This window comes from Dendropsophus ebraccatus, chromosome 5, assembly GCF_027789765.1.
Source record: "Dendropsophus ebraccatus isolate aDenEbr1 chromosome 5, aDenEbr1.pat, whole genome shotgun sequence".
Classification (NCBI taxonomy): Eukaryota; Metazoa; Chordata; class Amphibia; order Anura; family Hylidae; genus Dendropsophus; species Dendropsophus ebraccatus.
The window spans coordinates 99,665,559-99,684,412 of NC_091458.1; the positions used below are offsets into that span (position 1 = coordinate 99,665,559).

At 40.6% G+C, this 18,854-nt stretch overlaps 1 protein-coding gene across 2 annotated transcripts in view; it reads right to left on the reverse strand.

The window, feature by feature from the left end:
• The window catches only part of GRTP1 (growth hormone regulated TBC protein 1), a 49,339-nt gene that overhangs the window by 21,170 nt on the left and 9,315 nt on the right, over positions 1 to 18,854 (reverse strand). For both annotated transcript variants that reach the window (XM_069972372.1, XM_069972373.1), the window contains exon 6: positions 8,290 to 8,386. In XM_069972372.1, coding sequence (XP_069828473.1) covers positions 8,290 to 8,386 — 97 coding nt within the window. The remainder of the gene's footprint in view (positions 1 to 8,289; positions 8,387 to 18,854) is intronic.

The following is an 18,854-nucleotide window of genomic DNA, read 5'->3' on the forward strand; positions in this document are numbered from 1 at the left end:
TTAGCGCCAAAAGTGCATAGTCCAACCCCTCTGGCGCTTAATGATGCAATCATACCCCATAACCAATCCACTCACCCCTTCTGATGATTTAAGTTTTTTCACAAGTCACATTCTTTTCTGGGGGAGATTTATAGATGATGTTTTGATTTTGTGGGATGGGGATAGGGACACTTTTGATAACTTTGTTGACATTCTAAATACCAATGATTTGGGGATGTTCTTTACACGAGAGTTTCAGACACAAGAGATCAATTTCCTGGATCTGACTATAAGGATTGATGAGAACCTAAATTTACAAACCAATATATATCGGAAGAGTACATCCACCAACAATTTGTTGCATTGGACTAGTTGGCATCCAGAGCCCCTAAGAAGAAGGATCCCTATTGGACAGTTCCTGCGGGCGCGCAGGAACTGTTCGGAGCAGTCCCTATTTCAACAAGAATGTGATAGTCTCTCGAAAAGATTTCGAGATAGGGGATATCCAAGGAAACCTATTAAGAGGGCATACCATCGAGCCATGAGTGAGAATAGAGTCAGCTTGTTGGAAGAGAAGAGGATAAGTATGGCGAGCTCTGCCCCTAAGGTGATAAGGTGCATTGGCACTTATGATGCTAATGCATCAAGGATCATGACAGTCTTACGAAGGCATTGGAAAATTCTGTTGGGTGATGAAGATCTCAAAGGAGTGATTTCCCCAAGACCGAGCGTGACATATCGGAGAGGACAAAATCTCAGTGACCTACTAGTACACAGCCATTACCAACATGAAAGTGGAGGAAATTGGCTGAGATCGCGATTGACTGGCTCCCACCCGTGTGGGAGATGCCAATTCTGCAAATTTATACCTACCATGAGAGAGTTTACTAACCCAAGTGACGCAAAGATCTATCAGATTCGACAGTTTATTAACTGTAGACCGAAAGGGGTTATTTATATTGCACGGTGTGACTGCCCTAAGATTTATGTTGGTAAAACGATTCAAGAATTCAGAAGGAGAATAGGGAAACATTTAAGTACCATTCGGAATGCCGAAGATACCCCACTTTCTAGACATGTCCGGTTTTTCCATGAAGGACGTTGTGATGCTATACAATTCATTGGAATTGCCCAACCGAGATTGGGACCTCGAAAGGGGTGCCTGGATAGACTACTGTTGAGGGAGGAAGCGAGATGGATACACCGTCTGGCTAGTATGAGTCCAGTTGGACTCAATGAAGGTTTTTCCTTCTTGGCTTTTCTTTAATTCATTTATGATTATGTTGTGTTATGTTCCCCCTGTTTTTTCTTCTATTCTCTGGTAATAATTTTTCTCTGATAGAGATGGCACATTTTTGCCCTTCTCCCTCCCCTTCCCCCCCCCCCCTCCCTTTTTCCCACCCCTCTGAGCAGCTCTAGTTTATTTGGTGACAGTATGTACTATCTTAGATGGTCCCTTTGGGGTGAATAACTATGGTTAGATTATTAGAATATAGGCTATATATGTCTGAGAGCCATTCAAAGTATGGATGGATTTATCCTTGTGACCCTATATATCTATAACACTTGATATTTCTACCTATCTCGCCTATCTACTTACCAATACTTACCAACTGTCAAATATTGGAGAGATATAGTAACATCATTAAGAAACGATCATGTGACTTTAAATAAATTAATAATTTAAATACATCATCATTGTTATAAATGAATATGTGATTTTAAATAAATTAGTGATCATGTAACTTTAAATAAATAAATAAATAATTTAAATACAGTATCTTAGTATAAGTGATTACGTGACTAAATAAATAAATAAATAAAATAATTTAGATACAGTATGATTGCTATAAGTTATGTGATTTTAAATAAATAAATAAATAATTCAAACACAGTAGATTGATAAAGCGATCATGTGACTATATGATGGATGTTACGTAGGCCTGAGGAGACACGTGGTGTGGTCACATGATCGGGCTGATGAGCTCAGTGTGTGTGGGCGAGTGACGCGTCACATGATCGGACCGGTGAGCAGGATGTGAGGTCACGTGATCGGGCCACATGACTTAAGATGATGACAGTGATAGAACCCGGAAGTGTAACCTGCGGACTGGAAAGAGCAGTTTTGGAGGGGTGAGTGGATTGGTTATGGGGTATGATTGCATCATTAAGCGCCAGAGGGGTTGGACTATGCACTTTTGGCGCTAACATAGCGTCTGAGGTGGCGACCACCGATTGGCTTCTGGCAGATACTCGTTGGTATTGGCTGAAAATGGTCGCCTAGTGATGAGATTAAAGGGGAGTACTATAAATAAGACCCTAGATGGGCGCCGCCTCCATATAAGCCCTCCTCCTGATGAAGCCCAAGTGTGGGTGAAACTAGTTGAGGGGCTTGTGGCTAGATTTTAACTTCACTGCGCTATTAGTTTAGTTAGACAGTAATACATTTGAGGTAGTGAGTAGACTGCAGCTACTATCACTATAGGGATGGATAACGTGATAATATGATGACTACTAGGAGCAGTGTGTTTTTAAGTTCACAACATTTACTTTTGTTATATGTTATTTAAGAGCCAATAAAAGTTATGTTTTACTCTAGTGGAAGGTACTGCTGGATGTGATTTGGGCTTTTGGCCCTTTAGAGGTTGTTTTGCATATGAGTGGTCAGTGACACCAGCATAGGAACTGTGCGGGAAGTTTATTAACCCCTACGCCTGCAGTTTTGCATTAAAGCAGCACCAAGATTTTCACACGGGTAGAACTGTGCAGGCACGGGGAAGCCAGTGCTGTGATCCTTTTTATGAACCACGGCTTAATTCCAGCGTACGGTGAGCTTCTATTCCCGGGCACCGGACGGGAATGAAGCACTGGAGGAGGGCTGGCCTGCAGCCAGTGAGAGGAAACCCCCACTCCTTCATGACGCAGCACCGTTGATTCTAATAAAGCAACGTCAGAGGGGTAGGGGTTGCCTCCAACTAGGTGCGGGCCGGCCCTACTCCAGTGCTTCATCCCCGGCTGGTCCCAGAGAATAGAACAGCAACGTATGCGGGAACTGGGTTGCGGTTCAATAAAAAGAACCGCGGCACCTGCGCAGTTCTATCCATGTAAAATTTTTGAAGCGAATGTAATGCTGGTACATTCACTTTAACTCCACTTTGTGCTGTTTTACACCAGCCAAATATAAAATAAATAAAGAGGCTAAAACATATGTTACTATTACCAATATAATAGGCCAATCTAGGTTTGGCACATGACGGCCATCAAATTTAGAAGAGAAGGGATAAGGGTGTTATGCGGTTTCTCAGACATAAAGGCCATTTTCAGCTTTGCCATAACAGTTTGGGAAAGGGTATAGTTTAGTCTGACCAGCATCCTTGGGTAAAAGCACATAGGGGGAATTCAGCAGCTAGCTCCCAGCGAACATAGATTTCAGTTAGATGCAGAAGCAGCCACTGATATGCACATGCCTCATAATAATGTGCATAAAGAAAGGTCCATAAAGGCACAGCTGGGAGAGGACTGGAACACGGATTCAGATTTAGCCTCTCATCTGGCTTCAGTACCTGATCTCACAAATTGAGTCAAATGAACCAGAGTTACAAATAAAGTAATTTATTTTAATCCACACTGTGTTGCCCCCATGAAAAAAAAACAAAAATAAACTGTAATGTATATGTTACTGGTAAAAATAATAGGATACAGGTCTATAGGTTTTATAAAACACGTGACAGAAATGCAGTGTTAACAGGGCTTAGTTGAGCACAAAACAAACCATTACCATAAAAAGTAAAGCAGTAAGAGAGGTTGACTCTTTCAAGGTCTCAAAAACTAAAGTACGTCATTACAAGCTAAACAGAAATCTATTTATTGAGATATCTACAACCTTTTCCAGATAAACTGTGGGAACATTTTTTTTTCCCCTGAATATTGTTCTAAAAGGCTTATAAAAGAAACTTGAAGGACAGGATATGATAAGTACCATATCCTGCACAGAAGACATTGATAAGCCGACCATTTACTAGAAGGCTCTACAAAACAAATCCCAGCACAAGATAACAAGATCCTCCTCATGATGAATTGATTTCATGTCCCACAGCCTGAACTGTTTAATGAGTTCTGTCCTGTCCTGTTTCTGGATATACACTGCGGCATTAGATGGGAAGAGACATCAACCACTTGTCACCTCTCTTCCCCCACAGACAATGAGAGAAAACAGACTTCTCCTCACTGGCACTACAGACCTGCCAAAGCCAAGGAGATGTGTGATGCTGCAGCATCACACATTATACTGCACTATGCATTCAACCCTATCTGTCACCCGCATGAATAAGGACAGAATTGAGGGTTAGTGGGGTTTTTTTTAAATTTTTTTATTACAGCCATCTAGTATAAAATCTAGCGTTTACTATATTTTACCATCTTATATATTATGAATAGAGATGAGCGAACCTCGAGCATGCTCGAGTCGATCCGAACCCGAACTTTCGGCATTTGATTAGCGGTGGCTGCTGAAGTGTGATAAAGCCCTAAGGCTATGTGGAAATCATGGATATAGTCATTGGCTGTATCAATGTTTTCCAGACAACTTTAGAGCTTTATCCAAGTTCAGCAGCCCCAGCTAATCAAATACCGAACGTTCGGGTGGACTCAAACCCGAACCCGGTTCGCTTATCTCTAATTATGAATTTTTTACTTGATTGTATGCAATTTGAATGAACAAAACATTACAGGGAACATTGAACAGTGCGATCTAACAGCAAGATGCTGTAAAGCAGAAGTAGCTTAACATACAGATATATAGCGTTGTAGAAAAAGGGTTTTACCACTTTATTCATATCTGTCTCTGCTTATTGCGGCTTTAGGAGTCCAGGGGCCGGTTCTACTTAGTGACTGTAGTAATGAGTGAGTAATACCACTCACTGAAGCATGCTTATGTGTAGAACTTCTTATTGGACTCCAAAACCCACAATTAACAGAAGTTTTAGGGTAGCTTCACACACACCGTATTGCAGCAGATTAGATTTAAATAGCTGAACACAGCATCAAATCTGCACCATCAAATCTGCTGCAGATCTGCTGCGGAACCGGTGTGAAGGCACCCTTAATCAATATGTTACAAATTATACAGGATCTCTATAAACAAAAACTGTATATGAATCTGGTCAGATCCTTATGCTCTAGTATCGAGCATGATACTTTTTAGATATATACCTGGACAGGGTGTAAATAAATAAATAAAGGACTTCCTGTCTCCCACATCAACTACAGTATTATGCAGCTTCTGTCCCCGCTGTCCAGAAATATTGTGTCCAGGCCCACTCAGCCATTCAGCAGATGCAGCAGTGTCCTGCCACAACCACTGACTGGGCATGTGATGTCACATCCCTGAACGCTCTAACGCCACACAACAGGGACTGGAGATTCATAATACTGGAGAAGTGTCTGCAATAGTTAATTTATTTATAATTTAATTCATTAGTTAATTTTATTTTAAAAAAAAATTAATTAATGCCCCCTAAGAATCACTGGATGTAACGGCTCTGTAGTCACTTAGTAGTTCTGCAGACTTTGAATAGTCAAACCTGCATGTCGTACAGAGTATCAAGGGACAGCCCCCGCTGAATCAGCAAACAAAGCTCTGATGCTCATGTGATAACTCTGGGTTCTTTTACATTAGAAGATTATCTTCTGGTGTCCGCATCAGAAGACAATCACAATGCCTTTAGAAGGCACGATGAATGATGCAGCCGTGCCACACAAACAATCACTGTACTGTCCGTGCAACCATTTCAATTTATTGCTTTCAACTGCACAACCCCTGTTTACACAGGGCCGCGACAGTAAAAGATTTTAAAGCCTGCACAAAATATATGATCAGCCGAGGATCAGGTCTTTCTACACTCCTCAGCTGACCACTGTCACTTTTGCGTGGACCAATTATCATCTGAAGAAGCTTTTCTAGCAACGCTCCTGGCCTATAATCAGCCCTTCTAAAAAGCCCTTTAGGGTGTGTGTGTGTGTGTGTGGGGGGGGGTGATAGATCATGGAGTGTGATTGGTCTAACTTAGAGGTCTATGACTGCACTGCGGTATATGTGATATGACTTTTTTGAAGGTATACAGACATATTCTGGTGATGAAGCACTCAAAACGTGATGTGAATAGGATGTAGAACATAATTTTCCTGTAAAGTGCCAGGTCAGAGGAGATGAGCAGATGGATTTGTTGTGTCATTTTTTTTATTATTCTGCACCATTAAAACATTTTCTATATATATCTATATCATCTCAAAGGAAATGCAGCTTTGAAATACTATAGGATCAATAGGATCTCCTAACATCACCAAAAAAAAACAAAAACACAAAAAAACCTGTACAGCACTGTACAGAATGCAGAACCTGATACTTAACCCCATTGCCTATATAACATTACGGCATTATTGCCATTACACCTTTTTCTTCCCATGCCTTAGTCAGTGAAACATGAGCTTGTGTGAGATGATCATGACAATGGATGGCTTTTACAGTGCTGACTAATGTACACAATTGAACCAAAAGAATGGAGACCAGCAGCAGCAGCTTCCACTGTGTTATTGTGTAATGTTGTAAAATTATGATGTTCACAATCGCCTCTACAACCATCAGTAGTTTATTATCATTGACAAATGTCCCATTTTTACAGATGTTTATAGACTATTGACAACAAGCATTAAAGGGGTTGGCCACTTTATAGTAAAATTGCTCAGTGTACAGTATTAGTAAGTGTACTCACTGTATATACTGACAGCAGCTTCCTGTGTACCTCATAGAGCTAAAATCAGAGCCCCCTGCTGTGCCCTGATCTGTGGTGTTTTGGTCCATAAGATTGCTTACATGGAGGAGCATGTGACCAGGCCCCGCTTCCCAGTGTCCACCACTGAGCCTGTGTATGTCTATGTCTATGGAGGACACAGGGCCTGGTCACATGCTCCTCCATGTCGGCCATTTTATGGACTGAAACAAAACAGAGCAGGGCAGTACAGCCTGGTGAAGGGGAGTCTGATTTTCGCTCTATGAGGTACACAGGCAGCTGCTGTCAGTATATACATTGATTACACTTACTAATACTTTGTACTGACCTATTTTACTAAAAAGTGGCCAACCCCTTTAAGCATTAAAAAGGGGTTGTCCAGCAAAAACCTTTTTTTTTTTTTTTCCAAATCAACTGGTTTCATAAAATTGTATAGATTTGTAATTTATTCTAATTTAAAAATCTCAAGTCTTCCCATACTTATCAGCTGCTTTATGTCTGGCAGAAAATAGTGTTATTTTCAGTCTTACATAAAGATCCCATAAGCTGATGTCCCCTAGCTCTGCAGTCTCTTGATGTCCCCTGCCGCTGTTACAATCTTGTATTCTGCCCTCCCTAGCGTTCACATGGTTTTCAGAGTAAATTTAACAACAGTTCTGTGTAAAAATCTTTTGTATGAATGAGTGTCTTCATAGTATAAAATAGTTTAGAGGTTTTTCATATGGAACATGACAGGACAAAAAAATATGATGTATGCGCCTGAATGAAATTGGAAAAATTGCAGCTTGTAATAAAACTTACCAAGCCCTTATTCAATAAAGCCTCATGTTACAAATACATTGGGCCAAAAAAACAACTAAACATATAGGGGGAGATTTATCAAACTGGTGTAAAGTTTGTAAAATTGTCTTAGTTGCCTCTAGCAACCAGATTCCACATTTCATTTTTTAAAGAGTCTCTGAGGAATGAAAGGTGGAATCTGATTGGTTGCTAGGGGCAACTGAGCCAGTTTTACTTTACACCATGTTTGATAAATCTCCCCCATTGGGAATAATAAAGTATCATTCTGCTGACACACATTTAATATCAATATAAAAACTGTTAGTTACACACACATGCTGTACATGCAAAAATCAGTGTATTGGCCCAAATGTAAACTTTCTAGACAAGGAAATAAATATCCCAGTGTTATAGAATGTGTGCCAGTATACATTGACTGGGTCCACATAACTAACAAGAGAAAGGAAAAATATGATAGTAACACCTCAATAGATATCAGGGGCAACCCTAGGTGGAGGGCTGATGCACGGAAATAAGAATTACACGAACTGGCTGCAACAGGGCAGAGTGGAGGACCATAAAAGAAAAATGATGGCTTCTACTGGGAAGCCTGATATATCTGTGGAGTACATGTATACCATATACTGAACCAGTACAGCTTCTATTTTTTATTTTTAGAAAACCATTTATAAAGTTACTAAAGCTTTGCTGCAGATTTAACCAGATAAAGATAACCACATACCAGGTAAAATGCGTCCAATAAGAGCATCTAGTAGCCAGAAGGCCTTCTCCTCATCTTTAGTAACAAGAATGAGTATTCCGGTGATAAAATTCATACCCTGCAATGAGACAAGAGCTTGTAAGGGCCAGACAACCCAACTTCTTTCAAACACAAACAGCAAGAAGTAGATTACGTTTACACGTGGCTTTACCAGTGAGAAAACATTTACATATCCTGCACACAGTGCTCTGTATCCGATACTGTATCTGTTAATGTTCCAAGTACAGGGTCTGTTTATGGGTTAAATTGGCCATATTCAGAAAAAATGAGTTTCCAATAACAGTGATAGGTCGGATGGCATGAATCAACCCAGGGATTAAAATACAGTGGTGCCTTGGATTACGAGCATAATTAGTTCTGGGGCCGTGCTTGTAATCCAAACCCACTCTTAGCCAAAGCAAAATTTCACATAAGAAATTATTAAAATGCAGAGAATTGGTTCCATGTCCCCAAAATAATGATTTTTTTAAAAATTCTGAACAACATGTAGAACAAATGAAACAAACATTTAGAAAAGCTGAATATGTCATAAGTTACTGTACAGATTAACAATTGTCATATGGAGAATAATGTATAGATACAGAATGGAGATGCAGATCCCCATAATGCAGTAGTGTAGTACAACAGGCTAGAATAGAGAAGCAGGGCTGCAGTCAGAGCTGTCTGGTCACATGACAGCAACGGGGAAGGGGTGTGTGTTCAGCATGGACCAATCAGGAAGTGAGAATCACAGAGCTGTGCAGGAGGACAGTGACAGAAACTTCTCTATACAGCAGTGTAAATGGCTGAGTGTGAAGGAATGAGCAGGACAGATTTGGGCACATAAATGCAACACTCTGTCCGGGGAGAGAGGGGTTAAAGCTATAAGATTACCTCCACAGTTCTGTCCCATGATACAAGCCCCTGTGGATTCGCTATGATTTGGAATGTGAGGGAGACTTTCTGGGTAAGGGAGTACAGTGCAGGCCATGCTGCCCCCCTGCTCACCCTCCCACCTGGTACAGGGAGCTCTTAAACCAAAGCAATGCTCTTAAAGTCACAATTCTGGAAAACTGTGAGCTCTTCTTGCAAAACGCTCTTAATCCAAGTTACTCTTGAACCAAGGTACTGTACCACTGTAATGTTAAAAACCAGTGAAGTGAAGAGGCAGGCACAAGCAATTTACTAAAATAGCCTTACTAAAGCCATATCCTGTAGACATGTATATTTGTATCACAGGTAAGGTGACAGAATGCACTGCATAAATATCTCAAAGTATAAGTATTTCCATATTAAATTATATAAAAAAATAAATATATATGTATATATATATATATATACTCGCCGGCCACTTTATTAGGTACACCTGTCCAACTGCACGTTACCACTTAATTTCTAATCAGCCAATCACATGGCGGCAACTCAATGCATTTAGGCATGTAGACATGGTCAAGACAATCTCCTGCAGTTCAAACAGAGCATCAGTATGGGGAAGAAAGGTGATTTGAGTGCCTTTGAACGCGGCATGGTTGTTGGTGCCAGAAGGGCTGGTCTGAGTATTTCAGAAACTGCTGATCTACTGGAATTTTCACGCACCACCATCTCTAGGGTTTACAGAGAATGGTCCGAAAAAGAAAAAACATCCAGTGAGCGGCAGTTCTGTGGGCGGAAATGCCTTGTTGATGCCAGAGGTCAGAGGAGAATGGGCAGACTGGTTCAAGCTGATAGAAAGGCAACAGTGACTCAAATAGCCAACCGTTACAACCAAGGTAGGCAGAAGAGCATCTCTGAACGCACAGTACGTCCAACTTTGAGGCAGATGGGCTACAGCAGCAGAAGACCACACCGGGTGCCACTCCTTTCAGCTAAGAACAGGAAACTGAGGCTACAATTTGCACAAGCTCATCGAAATTGGACAGCAGAAGATTGGAAAAACGTTGCCTGGTCTGATGAGTCTCGATTTCTGCTGCAACATTCGGATGGTAGGGTCAGAATTTGGCGTCAACAACATGAAAGCATGGATCCATCCTGCCTTGTATCAACGGTTCAGGCTGGTGGTGGTGGTGTCATGGTGTGGGGAATATTTTCTTGGCACTCTTTGGGCCCCTTGGTACCAATAGAGCATCGTTGCAACGCCACAGCCTACCTGAGTATTGTTGCTGACCATGTCCATCCCTTTATGACCACAATGTACCCAACATCTGATGGCTACTTTCATCAGGATAATGCACCATGTCATAAAGCTAGAATCATCTCAGACTGGTTTCTTGAACATGACAATGAGTTCACTGTACTCAAATGGACTCCACAGTCACCAGATTTCAATCAAATAGAGCATCTTTGGGATGTGGTGGAACGGGAGATTCGCATCATGGATGTGCAGCCGACAAATCTGCGGCAACTGTGTGATGCCATCATGTCAATATGGACCAAAATCTCTGAGGAATGCTTCCAGCACCTTGTTGAATCTATGCCACGAAGAATTGAGGCAGTTCTGAAGGCAAAAGGGGGTCCAACCAGTTACTAGCATGGTGTACCTAATAAAGTGGCCGGTGAGTGTATATAGTATAGACACAATTCATATACAGTTCTCATACCTTGTACTGTGACTTATAAGGTACATACAAAACTAACACTACTGGTATCATAATTCACGACTAAAGATTATGCATATCTGTTGTAATATGGTGTCCTCAGAGTCTGTGTATGAGGTAGATGAGTAAGAATGTCTGGAAGATTCTTGGTGGAGCTTGGGTTAAGAATACAATGTAGTTAACTGTACAATCCCTGTAAATCATATTAACAGTGTAACCTGTAACTCCCCAGCTGGTGAGGGCTCACACTTCTCAGCACGCTCTTGCAGCCTGTGGGACCGGCATGGCATACTGGGACTTTTAGTTTCTCAACAGCTGCAAAGATACAGGTTATTGAAAACTAAAGTGACCTGTACATAGTATATGTTGTTAGATTGTGTGACTTCTTTAAAAATATGTTAAACATAAAAACATTTAAACAATAAGTCTTGGCGACTTTGTTCTAATTTTCCACAAGAGCTAAAAAATGAAAATGCCCCACACTTTACTCCTCCCCAAGTTGCGGTTCCTGAGTTACAAGTTTTTCTAAAAACTGATCTATATTAAGGAAGACGCCAGCCAGTAAAAGACCACAGGGTGCATCTAGTCTGCCCTTTTAGTATTTCCCTTCTTATTATCTTAGGATAGATACTTTTTTTTTCGAGGCAGGTTCAGATTCTTATTGTAGATTTACCAACCACATCTGCTGGAAGTTTGTTCTAAGCATCTGGACCAGAAAGTAAGGATTTTCGCAGCTTCAGGCCATATTCACACACTGTTTGTAATCAATAACCCCTTAAGGACACAGGGCATAAATGTACGCCCTGGCGTCGTTAAGGGCTGCACAGCATCCCCGCTCTGAGTCGCCACGATCCTGGGTGCTATCTGCAGCCCGGGACCGCGGCTGTTAGTGGGCATGGTCCGATCGCCACGCACGTTAATTAGCTTTTTAAATGCAGCTATCAAAGTTGACAGCTGCATTTAAAAAGCTCTTTTTCCGGTCCCCGGTGGTCTAGTGGGCTGCAGCAGCCCAAAGCAATAGAACACTGATCTCATCAATCTATGAGAGATCAGTGTAGTGATACTAGAAATCCCCCAGGGGGACTTCTAGTATGTGTATAAAAAAAAGGCTTTATTAAAAAAAAAATCGTGTAAGCGGAAAAAAAAATCCAAATCCCGAAAAATTTTAACAAAAAGTGATCAAAAAGTCGCATATGCACAATCAAGGTACCGATAGAAAGTACGCATCATGGCGCAAATTACACCTTACACAGACCCATAGACCAAGGAAGAAAAGCACTATAAGAATGGTAATAGAGCGGTTTTAAGGAACATTTTTTTTTTTTTTAAAAGGTTTTAAATTTTTTAAAAGCCATCAAATAAAATAAAAAGGTTACACAAGTTACATATCGTTGTAATCATACTGACTTGAGGAACATGCACATGCATAACAAGACAGTTTTACCCTAGGGCAAACAGCGTAAACACAACCCCCCCCCCCCCTCCTCCCCAGATTAAAAAAAATGCTTTTTTTTTTTCCAATTTCAACACACATTTCTAAAAAAATTTCTGGTTTTACTGAATACTTTATGCAAAAATTAAGACTGTCATTGCAAAGTACAATTAGTGATGCAAAAAGTAAGGCCTCATGTGGGTCTCTAGGTAAAAAAAAATGCAAGTGCTGTGGCCTTTTAAAAGGACAAGGAGGAAAAAAACATAAGAGCAAAAATGGAAATTGGCTCTGTTTTTATAGCGTTAAACAATGGCCATTGTTGCAGGTTTTCAATATACCTGTTTTATTACAGCAGCCGATACATAACAGCCTATAGAACCACAGCTGTAGCGTATACACACAGTATAGACTACAGCCAGAGTTCCAATGCGTCCGCACAGAAAACTGACATGTCAATTTTGTGCGGCTACTATTCAGTGAACAGCGGCCGCTTAAAATAGACTGTGCAGACAATGTAAAGTGCTGCCCTCGGCCATTCTTTACATTGCGTGCTATGGCTAATTGGAGTGTTCTCTGCTGGTGACTTATCTCCCGCCTTCCCCCTCCCCAGAACAGGCAGGGCCCGATAATGGCATATTTGCCTAATAAACCCAATTACAAAGTTTCTTAAAAAAATAAAAAAAAATTTGACAAAGAGCAGGTGCTAAAAGAGGAAGAAAATAAGGGCATGTACACCTCTCCCCTATTTAGGGTACAAGTAGACCAACACTACACTGTGTGCAAACGTTTAATATGGCAAAATCCTTAAAAGACTATACAATGGGGAAAAAAAAAAAAATACAAAAAACACACATTTATAAGCAAGGTAGCCAAAGCAAATTCAAATTCCTTCTGCATTGGAAAATATCACATTACAGAGTTAGTACTGGAATACTAATTTATTATACACAAAAATAAAACCAGCAAACTGGAGAATACATTTATCCAGTACTATTACTATGAAACAAATGAACACTATGAAACAAATAAATTGAAAATTTATAAAGAACACCAATTAACACTGTGCCATGTTTTCAATTAGTAGTTAACAGCAGTGTTTTTTCCCCTTTTTGTCCATATAATGCTAACTTGTTCCCAGTATACCTGCATCTGTTTCACCCCAGCTAAGTTCACCCCTGTAATTCTCTATGGTAACTGATAATTTACACTGTGTAGGCAGCCTGCCATGTGTAGACGACTTCCTGTAAACTTATCCACTTTCCATAATGTTTGTCTTTTTTGTATGCAGACGCTGTAGTTTATCATAAGAGATAGAACTTGACACTGCTTTCCTACTTGTAGTATCTGACTGGGAGAAGCTCCTCACAATGACTCAGACTAAAACTGCATCTCATATGATACTCTATAGCATAAGCTTAGGAACATAATATCTGATCACTTGTAGAGATCGGCGCAACTCAAGCATGCTTAAATCCGATCGTTTGGCATTTGGATACTGGTGGCTAAAGAAGTTGGATGCAGTCCTAGGGAGTGTAGCCATAGCCTATGGCTGTATCCATGTTTTCCCAGACTCCATAGGCCTGCACCCAACTTCTTCAGCCACTGTTATTCAAATGACTTGTTGCACTAATGTAAAACTTCAAATTCAGTGATGAGACTCCACTCTACCTTAGCAAAGCCAGTGGCATCATGGGAAAAGTAGGCTGCTTTGGGAAGGCCATATCATAGAGGAAAGAGGAATCAGGATTACAAGAAACCTACAAATGCCACAACTTCTAAAATACATATACACAAGGAATGCTCTAGAGCTTGCTGCACTATATAAGGTTGGCTTCATATTATAATTCTGCAATGTTCCATGTACACATTATTTGTAGTGTTGAGCAAGCACTTAAATGCATGAGTGCTTGTTACTCGAGTTGAACATTTATCAATGCTTGATTTAAGGAAATAACCTTATTAAAACCAATGAAAGACTCAAGCATTTAACCAGATGGCAGGCCAAACATAACTGACAGAACTATCATTTGGATGTCACTTAGTGAAGGCCCCCTTTATCCAAGCATCATAAGGTTCTTTGTCAAGCATCCCAATGCTCAATAGAACACTATGGTCGACCGAGTATGCTCACTCAGTTATTAGCTAACTACATTCAAACCATTGAAGTCAATTATGCCCACTCCAATATGTGCACTTGTATGCCGCCATCCTATTTTTATTGGTTGCCAATATGCACATGGAATAAATCTTAATGTGAATCCAGCCTTTGTAAAAATAAAAACACAAATTGTTTCTTTAAAAACAAACTTTTGGGAGATTTACACCGTGAAAACATAATTATATATAGTTCTGTTTGGAGTTTTAGTTTTTCTATAAAAAGGTACAGCAAAATATTTAAAATAAAAGAAATGAAAGGTAGAGTCATCAGCAGTGAAAATGTTAACAATCACTCAGGATGCCTGGCAGCTAACTGGCCGACAAGCACTCTCTCTGCATTCCTATCTTGTGCCAAGGACAGACAAGGCTATACTGGAAAGGCACATCCACCTTCCTGGGAGATTCCAAAGATTTTAGTCTCAGGAAAGGAGGGGAAAAGAAACAAACAAAAAAAAAAACTGACAGACTTATTCCGGTCCAAAGACAGTACAATGTATAGTGTTTGCAATTGCCTGCATGTGTCACTTATAGAGATGAGTAAAGCAGCTTTGTATGAAGCAAAACTGATCAGCATTCAAATCCCGCAGGCTGGTGGCTCCGTGAAGAGGGTGGATACAGCCCGAGGACTGCCTGGAAAACATGAAGGAATGTGAGGAATATTTTTCTGCCTCTTTGCCTTTCTAACATTTGCTTTTTATATCCAGTCTTGTAACTTACTTGCAAAGTGCCCCTCCAGTTTTTTTGTAGTGCCCCTTACTTTTCAGCCTTAGGAGGACACCTCACCCCAACATTTTAGCGATGCTTTGCTGCCATCAAGTTATAAAATAGCGATAAAGTTCTTCATATATGGTAAATGTCTCACTTTCTGATGTGTTTTATGATCCATTGTGAATAATATGTTGATCATTACAATCAATAAATTCTGTTTTTTCATTTACATTTATGAACATTTTACAGTCTCCCAACTTTTTTGGAAGTAGGGTTGTATATTATTTATGAATAATATAAAGAACTCCTACTATGTTGTCCCCTATCAAACAAGTCTTGATTAATTGCAGTGTGGGCTCACAATGGATGGAAATACAATTACATTTAGTAATAAGTTTTACTTTTTCAGTGGCTCATGTAGTTTTCCAAAAGACTTCATTGAGATACTTTGCACGGTCTGCTTCCCAAAGCATGGAAGAATTCAAGCAAGTAATGCCTGCCAACTTTGCAACTGCATCCATAGTAACAGAATGCCGCTGAACAGGAGACAGAAAGAACAGAATATTCATCAAGAGATACTTTCACCGCCCATCCTGCCAGTATACTATAATGTTTCTGCTGGGGTGGTAAGAGCAAATAGTGTTTGTTAGTCTGGCCAGGCATTTTTCTTGGCAATGGGTTCTTACAGACTGTTTTAACTAGTTGGGCAAGAGATTTTTTCCCTTCCTGGAATGCTACATCAAACTACAGTCCCCATGGAGCGATATCATAAAATCAGAAGTAATAACATTTATATTTATGAGTCACCTAGAGAAAGTTTATTCCCTTTTGTCTATACCACAATTCATCTCCTGGATTCCATAAAGGCCCCTAATGCGGTCGTTGCCCATCACTGGTACACAAATAAAAGTTATAAAAAACACCACATTGGTGCTTCAGTTTGTCACCCAAGACTGTGTAACCTATGATGGGGAGCACATATCGGCTATTTCCATTTCTAGATAGAGAGGGAATAGGTGTGATGTCATATGTTTTCTAAAAAAAATGATATTGATTCCTGATTTAAATAGTGAAATAGTTGGTTACCATGTCTCTCCTGTTTATAAGACTATGCCAAATTCAGGCTGCAAGATGCAGTTTTGGGGGATCCAGGTTACCAAGGAGACAATGATGCAGCAAGTCCTGAGTCACTGAAACAATCAGGAGGTGCTGTTCTCTCAGCTTTGAATTCTTCAGTAGCTTGAACCACTTTTTTGGCCAGAGGGGCCACTCAAATTACTTTGGTGTCCTTGACTCTTACTTTTCAAGAGTTCCCAGAAGAAACACATAGGCAACTTTAAACTGACAACTATGGACTACAACATCTAGCCTTATGCAAGAGTTCTTTGGATTCAGAGGTACTTTAGAATGGTTTTGAGCTACAAACAGGTCCACTTCTGGATAGTGCAAATTCTCTATAATTTTTTTTAAACATCTTGTTGCTCAACCGCCACTTCCTTGGATTTGCTGTAGGTCCTTCTGTCTCCACAGTCTGCTCAAAGAAGGGGGGCAACAGATAAATTGCTGATGAAATAGTACAAGGGTCTGTTCCAAGGAGAATATTTCAGCAGATGTGAAGATTGTTCGGTTTAGTACTTAATGGCAAAGATTAAGTTGTCAAAGTAAACTCCGATGTGCATGTTCCCTAAGATGTTCTGCTCCCAAAAAGATTCCAATACTCCCCTCAGTTCTCGTAAGTTTTAAGTGTAACTGTTATTTCTGGTGACTTTTTAGGATAAGCTGTCCTGTGAATGTATATGATGATCAGGACTATATCTGCCAATATTATCACAAATATATGGAATTTTCCCCTATTACCTCCCGGCAAACTTTATCCAGACTAGCCTTTGTGCTGGCTCCTATACACACAAAACATCCAGCAATCCTACCTCACTGTAGCAAACCTTCAAAAGTTCACAGACCAGAACTGAGCAGTCCAACATGTGAATCCAGCGCTTTCTGTGTCCACAAAATCTGCTTCTTTCTTCTTCCTGCTGACTCATCCCTCTTTGCCCTCCCGACTCCATAGGCTATAATGGGCAGTACAAACCTGTCTTCCCTATGCTATAGAATGCTCTCCCATGATAACAGACAGGTAAGTGGTGAGGAGGAGGAGGAGGGAAAACATGCTTGTGAGTATAGAAGGGTGCTTTTTTGCTTAATAAAACCTATTGCAGGGTTTCTTATACACGTGTACCATTGATTTTTGTAAAGTTGTTTGAAGCAACAGCTACACTTTAAGGGGGACCAATCAGCACATTTGTGCTGACTGGGCTCTCAGAACAGCTGCAAAGACCTTGCAGCTGGGTGTCCTATGGCGTCAGGGGTTCTGGGATATGTAGGCTTCATGTAAAATGCTTTTTAATCCCACGCACAGGGGGACAGCTGTGAACTAGTCATCTGAGCTGAGATTAGTCACGGCTCTGTCCTGTCAGCACGCTTTGTGGGGTAACTGACAGGCAAGAAGGCCCAGAGCCCCCTAGTGGGCTCACACCACCATAGGATCCTAGGCTGCAATGTCTGTGAAGCCTTTCTGGAAGCCCAAGCAGCACAAATGAGCTGGTTCCCTTTAATCAGTGTTGATGAATTGACTGAGAACAGATGCAACACAAGGGAGCCAAAACCTCTTGTCAATGTTGGTAGTTATGGTTGTTACTGAAGATGGTGTCAATCACTTGATTGGTGACCACAACAGAATGGCACAGAGAGCGCCAAGGGGAAGCATCCAGGCAGGTGTTCTTTTGACGGAGGGGTTTGGGTGAGGTCCAGAAATGGCTCACCACTGTAGTGTTACTTCAGGATTCAAGATAAGTGGAAAAGAGTCCTGAGTCCAGGGGAGAGCACAAGGTGGCACCACATGAGAAGGAAGAAGTTTAATAGGCTTTTCCTACTTGGCAGGTTCAAAAAGTAAAATTAGTGAGTGGTTTTGGGGTCCAGACAGAAAACTTGTGGCCCCTTTCAACCCCTCAATGTCGTTCACCCCCAATTCTCAGTTTATGATTAGTGTTTCAAGGACAGTCATAGTAAAAACACTATTTAACAGATAGCAAAAAGGTTGTAGAAACTACTGTATTTATAATTTCATAATTTTTAGATTATGATGGGGTTGGTATAAAAATAAATAAAAGAAAGATTTACCTACCCCAGTGCCCCACAGCCCCCATTCCAGCATCTTCCAGTACCCCACTGGTCAATGACAGCGTGTTAGCAGAACCTGACCACTCAGCCAATCGTGGCTGCGGCCAGTGATTGGCTGAACAGGCAAGTTATGCTGAGACGACTCCATTTGTAACACAGTTAACCTTTTTCCAACTACCATACATTATTTCTAAAGCACCAACATGTTCTACATGTCGATCCTTACAAACAAATTATCCTACCAGTATGTTTGTGTAGTTTGGAAGGATACCCATCTAAGGAAAGGGAGAAAATCAAAACTCCATGTAGATGTTGCCCTTCATCAAATTTAAAGATGTTATCCGGCATTCCTGAATTCAAACCAATAAATAAATGCGTGTTTGTATGGTCACATACCATTGCAGCTTATTTTTTTCTGGCCACCTGTACCCTGTTTTCTCCCTATGTTACTGCTTTCATTCCTTGCTCAAAAACGGTCT